The sequence below is a fragment of the Protobothrops mucrosquamatus genome, unplaced genomic scaffold (genome assembly GCF_001527695.2).
Source record: "Protobothrops mucrosquamatus isolate PMUCROS unplaced genomic scaffold, P.Mucros_1.0 scaffold235, whole genome shotgun sequence".
NCBI lineage: Eukaryota > Metazoa > Chordata > Lepidosauria > Squamata > Viperidae > Protobothrops > Protobothrops mucrosquamatus.
In genome coordinates, this window is record NW_015386586.1 from 271,765 (window position 1) to 278,752 (window position 6,988).

Genomic DNA, 6,988 nt, shown 5'->3' on the forward strand with positions numbered 1-6,988 from the left:
ACCACATTGATAGTTATAACAAACAATATCAACAAATAGAGACTTAACTTAATAAATCTTCTAGAATCAGCCAACTTGGGGAAAACTTACAGGAGTTTAATTCTTTCCTTTGATTGTTAGGTTTTGTTTCTCTGGAAGGAAGATAAGGGAGGATAAGAGGAAGAATCAGATAAAGCTACAATAATATGACTGTCAGAGAATAAATAATAAGGGCCTAAAATTTCAAAGTTTTCCATCAATGTCACACTAGGCACAATCATGAAGGATTCTTCCTTTCAAAGCCACCAACTTTCAGAATTGTGAAAAGAAGCATCCAAAGACAATAAACTTCAGGACAAGTCATATTCAGCAGAAGATCACACTATTTATTGGCAGGCTGGGGCCACCATTTAGGAATGGATGCTGTGACCGTCACTTGCGAATCGTCGGCAAGTTTGAGCCGCAGCGGGCCCTTTGTGGTCGCCAAACGCAGCAAGGCGATTCCAAACTCGTTCTCGCCCGCACGGAATTTTCCAGCCGACTTCCCCGATTCGGTCACAATTTCAGTACCTTCCGTGAGGCTCTCGAAAGGCATCAGCGGCAAGAGCTGTATGGGCAGGAGCCGTTTCCGGATGACGCCCATGTGGTGAGTCCTGGCCGTCAATTCCTGACCGATATAACAGCCTTTCGTGAAGCTTACACCATTCAGATAAACCAGGTTGGATTCCAAGGGCAAAGCGGTTCCATACGGGAGATCTTTCGTGCCTTCAGGGACACCTGGAAGAAAACAAGTTGGTCTGATTGAATTTTAGGAGTATTGTGGTTCGGCAGGACAGCCAATTCTGTAGAAAGGGTTTCTCTGGAAGTGAACATTATGCTAGGAAGTCTTTGCACTGATATAACAGTTCAAGTATTCCTTGACTTACAACTGTTTGTTTAGTGACAGTTCAAAGTTGCAGCAGCACTGAAAAAAGTGGCTTATAACCAGGGCTTTTTTTGTCATAGAACGCCCAGAACGGAGTTCCGACACTTTTTTGGGATGGTACCTTGTAGGGTAGGCAAGGCGGGTTGTATGACGTGTGTGAGTTCTGGCACTTTTTTTTTTTTTTTTACAAAAAAAGCAGTGCATTTTTCATACTTACAAACTTTGCAGCATCCCCACAGCCACGTGGTCAAAATTCAGACGCTTGGCAACTGATTCATATTTACGACAGCTGCACATCCCGGGGTCACGTGGTCCCCTTTTGTGACTTTCTAACAAGCAAAGCCAAAGGGGAAGCCAGATTCACTTAACAACCTTGTGACTAACTTAACAACTGCAGTGATTCATTTAACAACTGTGGCAAGAAAGATCCGTTAAAATCGAGCAAAGTTCACTTAACAACTGTCTAACGTAGCAACAGAAATTTTGGACTCAATTGTGGTCATAAAGTCAAGGAGTACCTGTATGTGAGGAAGACCTTGGGAGGCAGGAGGAAGAGCCACAAACGAGGCAGTGGTCAGATAAAAAGCTGCTGAGCTCGCAGAAGGAAAAGGGGCATACCAAACAGCTCAGAAGGGACCCTCTCTAGTTTGTGGGGAGGAGGGGGGGGGTTTAAAAGACACGAAGGAGAAATGTACTTTGAGACTTACAAGTTTTGATTAATGGAACCTTACAATAATATTAGAAATTCTGTTTGGGACTGAGTGCTTCTCAGCCGATTGGATTCAATGGATCCATTCAGCATACAGAATTTCTACAGAGAAAATGTTGTTAGGGCATCTAGGAGCCATCTAGCACAGCAGTATAAAACCAGGAGATAGAAAGTTTTAGACCTGCCTTAGGCACAAAAGCCAGCTGGATGATTTTGAGCCAATCACTAGGACACTGGAAGTTCTAATCCCGCCTTAGGCATGGAAGCCAGCTGGGTGACTCTGGGATAATCACCAGGAGACGGTGAGTTCTAGCTCTGCCTTAGGTGTGGAAGCCAGCTGGGTGACTTGGTGTCGGTCATTCTTTCTCAGCCCAGCCCACCTCACCAAGTTCTTATTGTGGGGAAAGTAGGAGGAACTGGTGAATCTAAGGTTTCTCAGTACTAATCTTGGGTTTGGGACTCTGGCAATCAAGCAAAAGAAGGAGTTAATAATGCACAGTTTAAAAAAAAAAACGTAAGGCAATGTTTCTCAACCTCAGCAGCTTTAATATGCAGGGATTTCAATTCCCAGGATTCCCTTAGCCAGCATCCTCTATATTTTCAGATAGAGATATATACAAAACACAAAATTCAAAAATTTTAAAATCCTAAAACAGACATACCACAATTACACAGCAGCAGGGTCTGGACCAGATGTTTTTAGGAAGAGACTGGACATTCACGTGTCTGAAGTGGTATAGGGTCTCCTGCTTGAGCAGGGGGTTGGATTAGAAGACCTCCAAGGTCCCTTAAAGCTCTATCATTCCAAGTTCCATGTTGCACTTCCCCAAATCCAGTCCCGAACCCATCATCACCCACTTTCCACACCGCCTTTCGGCTTCTTCTGATGACTCTAAGGGCACTTTTACCTTGTTGATACCTATGCCGATGGTAATCCTTTAGCTCTCCAAGCCGGCATCCGGGGAAGATCTCCAGAGGGTTTACCTCCTTGCGGATGATCAGCCTCCATCCCATAATCTTCACTCTGGGATCTGCAGTCAGAACCACAGCTTGGTCAGCATTTTGCTTAGGCAAACCCTCCGACGGTTCCTTCGGAATGACAGCCCACAAAGAGAGGCCAGGACAGGGCGAGAGGTCTAATTTCCTGCGGATCTTATAGAGCTTCAGATGTTTCCGGAAGGAGTCCAGGAGACCGGCGTCACATTCCAGCAAGACGTGCGGTTCTTCCTGCTTGTTTTCATGGAGTCTGAAAACAGATCCAAAATGAGCAAAGGAACTTGACAGCCTTCATGTGGAAATCTGGTTTTATTTCCCTTCCTCTACTACAGCAGGGGTCTCCAAACTCAGCCACTTTAATACTTCAATTCCCAGTTTGGCCTGTCTAGGATGTTAGCGCGGTATCTGTGCCAGGGAGAGGAACCTATGCTAGAGCATAAGTTTCCAAACTTGGCAACTTTTAAGACTTGCGGACTTCAACTCCCAGAATTCCCCAGCTCTTTAAGGCATTCTGGAAGTTGAAGTCTGCAAGTCTTAAAAGTTGCCAAGTTTGGGGACATGCTGTAGCATAGGTTCCTCTTCCTAGCACAGATATCCCACTAACATCCTATAGCAGTGGTGGTGAACCTATGGCACGGGTGCCAGAGGTGGCACTCAGAGCCCTCTCTGTGGGCACACACACCGTCGCCCCAGTCCTAGGCCTTCAGCTGGGTTTTATAAAACCTTTTCGCTTTAGGCCTCTGCCGCCGTGTGCAAAAAAAAAAAAGGTTCAATCAATCAGTCAATTTCAACTTCTCGCGGGAAAAAAAAAGATCTTGGAAAGTTGGAATTGATTGATTGAACTTTTTAGTCCCACCCAGTCTGCCGTTACCACTGCAGCCACGCCCACCCAATAGGCCACACCCAGCCAATGGGCCACACCCAGCCAATGGGTCACGCCCACCCAGCACCCGACGATGCATATTTGGGTTTTGGGTTGCAGTTTGGGCACTCGGTCTCTAAAAGGTTCACCATCACTGTCCTATAGGCCAGTGTTTCTCAACCTTGACAATTTTAAGGCATGTGGACTTCAACTCCCAGAATTCCACAGCCAGCATTGCTGGCTGTGGAATTCTGGGAGTTGAAGTCCACATGCCTTAAAATTGTCAAGGTTGAGAAACACTGCTATAGGCCGTTTCCTACAGCAGGACGTGCCAAACTGCATTATGAAATGCTACTGTGTTTGGGGGTTGTTTGGCGCACTCTGACCTTGGTGCCTTGCTTGCAGATATTTCATGACCCAGCTAGGGAATATTATGAGGTTGGCGAGGAGGAGGGGGGGGAGAGGAGGAGACGACTGTGGGGTCAGTGGTACTCGCTGAGCTCTGTAGTTGTTCTGCAGACCTTTCAGGACCCAACTAGGTAATATCATCAATGTTAGAAGGGAGTGGGCTGCTAGCTAGGTCCCCTCTGGGTGGCTTGCAGCAAAATAAAAAAGATAAAAAGATGGTACAAAACAATAAGCAAGAAAGAGGAAGTGAATCCATGAAAGTCATCTTTTTTTTCTTTTCATTGGCACTGAAGGTCAGGTAGAATGGATTTTGTCATACTTGCAATGTGGGTTTTGGAGTTCTTTTGCACTGGCTAGCTCAATTGGGTTTCTTTGTATTTTCCTTCGCCTTGAGAAAAGGGGAAATTTAAAATACAAGAAAAACCCGTTTTAGTCATTGCAACAGTACTACAAAGACCATATTGCAAGTGTTGCAAAGCCCATTGTAGCGTGGCCCTCAGCATCCGGCTATCCAGAGCTCCGAAACAAGCCCTTTTCGCGCGCGGAAGAAGGCACTACAACTCCCATCGTTCCCTGCCACCGATGGCGGTGGATGATGAACGTTCGCAGTCCGGCCACGGCTTGCCCGGCTGAGCGCACCGTACGCACCTGTACGCGATGACGTCATAGAGGCACCTCCCCTGGACGTTGAGGGCGTGTGCGTAAAGCGCGCGCGGCGCGACTCCGCCCACCTCGGCGAAAGGGGTCACGTCATTGGTGAGGAGTCCTTGGAGGAAAGGGATCGTCTCCGGGCCTTGCAAGCGGAGGAGCGCGCGGTGGCTCAACGGGAAGCAAACGGCGGCCGCTCTTATGTCGCTCCCGCCCGAGTGCAAATTTCGCGGGAGGCCCCGCCGCAGCGCCGCGCTCGCCCTCACCAGCATGGCGGCTTGGCGAACAGCGACCAAGGAACTGGAAAAGACCTCGGCGCCGCCATCTTGTGTATGGTCGAGGGTGGAGCGAGAGGGCGTGAAGCGGCTTGAGTCAAGTGCGCAAGCGCAGAGAGCCCTTTAGCGCTTGGCCCACAGGCTTAAGGAGGCGGGGCCGAGCTCCTCAGGTGGCTCCTCATTGGCTGGTCCTTCCGGCCGCTGCAATCCACGTGCTGAATGCGGAAGCGATTTTGGGCCTTTTATTGTATGCTGCTTTTTTTTATTCCAAAGATGTCTATGGATTGGTTTAACATATATTAACATTTCATCTAATTAATAAAATATAAACGTCAGAAAGATTATGTTCACATACCAGTGTCTTCTAGGCCAGTGTTTCTCAACCTTGACAATTTTAAGGCGTGTGGACTTCAACCCCCAGAATTCCACATGCCTTAAAATTGTCAAGGTTGAGAAACACTGTTCTATCTAGGCCATCTAACCATTGAAGCACAGCATTCATTCATGTTAAAAAAAAATCAGATCCTGGATCTTTTCGAAAACAGCAACGAAAATGAAATTTCTATGGAGGTTCTCAGTCATCCAGGTCGTGGTTGTCTCAAAGGTGCTTTTTCAAAAGGCAACTGGACTTCCTTTGTTTTTGCTTGAAGATATTTTGCTTCTCATTCAAGAAGCTTCTTCTGTTCTGAATGGATGGTGTGTGTCTGTGTAAGGATTAGTTCATTCCCCCCCTCATTCAGTCAGAACTGATGAAGCTTCTTGGATGAGAAGTGAAACATCTTCAAGGGGAAAAAAACACAGTTGCTTTTTGGAAAGCACCTTTGGGACAGCCATGACCCGGATGATTGAGAATCTACAGATAGTCCTCAACTGAGAATAGTTCAGTTAATGACCATTTGAAGTTACAACGGCACTGAAAAAAGTGAATTATGACTTTTTCACACGACTGTTGCAGCATCCCCATGGTCATGTGATCACACTTCAGATGCTGGGCAACTGACTCATATTTATGACGGTCGCAGTGTCCCAGGGTCATGTGATCCCCTTTTGTGACCTTCTGACAAGCAAAGTCAATGGAAGCCAGGTTTGCTTAAACAACCATCTTACTTAAGAACCATAGGGGGAGAAGTTGAAATGAGGCAAAACTGACAACAAATGTCTCACTTAGCAAAGTAAATTTTGGGCTCAGTTGTGGTCATATGTCGAGGACTATCTGTACATAGACATTTTGCCTTTCCTTATAACGTTTTGGACCGAAGGCAGGCAGGGCAATGAAGCAAGCAAGCCACAGACTGCGTTTTTTCTTTCTACAGCAGGGGTTGGCCAACCTTGTGCAACTTTTAAAATCGTGCAGTTCAAATCCCAGTATTTCCCAGCCAACTTGCCAAGGTTGGATACTCCTGGTCTATACTGAATCTCCATTAGCAGGGAAACTCAAACCCAGCATTGGGGATATTTTTAAAGTTTGGAGCGTCTTTATTTTGACAAAGTTTGCTTTTTGGCAGTTGCTGTGATCAAATGCAAGCGAAGATAATCCTTGATGTACAGTTATTTCTTTAGGGACTGTTCGAAGTCATAGCAGCACTGAAAAAAAAATGATTTTTGACCCTCGGACTTATGATTGTTGCAGCAGCATCCCCATGGTCATGTGATCGAATGTTAGCCACGGGGCAACCAGCATTATTACAACGGTTGCAGTGTCCTAGGATCACGTGATTTCCATTTGCTGACCTTCCCAGCCGGCTTCCGACAAGCAAAGTTAATGAAGGAAGCCGGATTTGCTTAAAGATCACATGAGCAGCTTAACAACTATGGTGGTTTGGTTATCAATGGTTGCCAAAAAGATTGTAAAATGGGTATGATTCACTTAACCGCCGCCTGGTGATCGCCATCTGCAACCTTCCCAGCTGGCTTCTGACCATCGAGTCAATGGCAGAAGCCAAATTCTCTTAATGACCACATAATTCACTCATCAACTGCAGTGATTCGCTTAACAACCGTAGCAAGAAAGGTCATTAAATCAGGTGTGACTGTGTCTGGGACGCTACACATCCTCTTCACGACCTGTTTTCCTTGTTGCCTTCCGGGAGGGGGCTCCGTGGCATCCGAAGCAGAACATCCAGATTCAGTCACAGTTTTGTTCCATCCAATATTAACCTTGTGAACTCTCAAGCTTCCTCTTTCAG

The 6,988-nt window shown here is 46.4% G+C and overlaps 1 protein-coding gene across 1 annotated transcript; it reads right to left on the reverse strand.

Annotated features, from left to right (window-relative positions):
- Positions 1 to 344: 344 nt before the first annotated feature.
- IBA57 (iron-sulfur cluster assembly factor IBA57) lies at positions 345 to 5,920 on the reverse strand. The gene is made up of 4 exons (XM_015814293.2): positions 5,910 to 5,920; positions 4,528 to 4,893; positions 2,522 to 2,859; positions 345 to 756 (listed from the first exon to the last, which is right to left on the reverse strand). Exons 1-4 carry the CDS (start codon positions 5,918 to 5,920, stop codon positions 362 to 364), a joined length of 1,110 nt encoding a protein of 369 aa, XP_015669779.2. The 3' UTR covers positions 345 to 361.
- Between the last annotated feature and the right edge of the window lie 1,068 nt (positions 5,921 to 6,988).

Coding starts and splice junctions, on each gene's coding strand:
- IBA57 (XM_015814293.2), bottom strand. Junction 2,860..4,527: donor TATGACGTCATCGCGTACAG/GTGCGTACGGTG, acceptor ATCTGTTTTCAG/ACTCCATGAAAACAAGCAGG. Junction 757..2,521: donor TCGGCATAGGTATCAACAAG/GTAAAAGTGCCC, acceptor GTTTTCTTCCAG/GTGTCCCTGAAGGCACGAAA.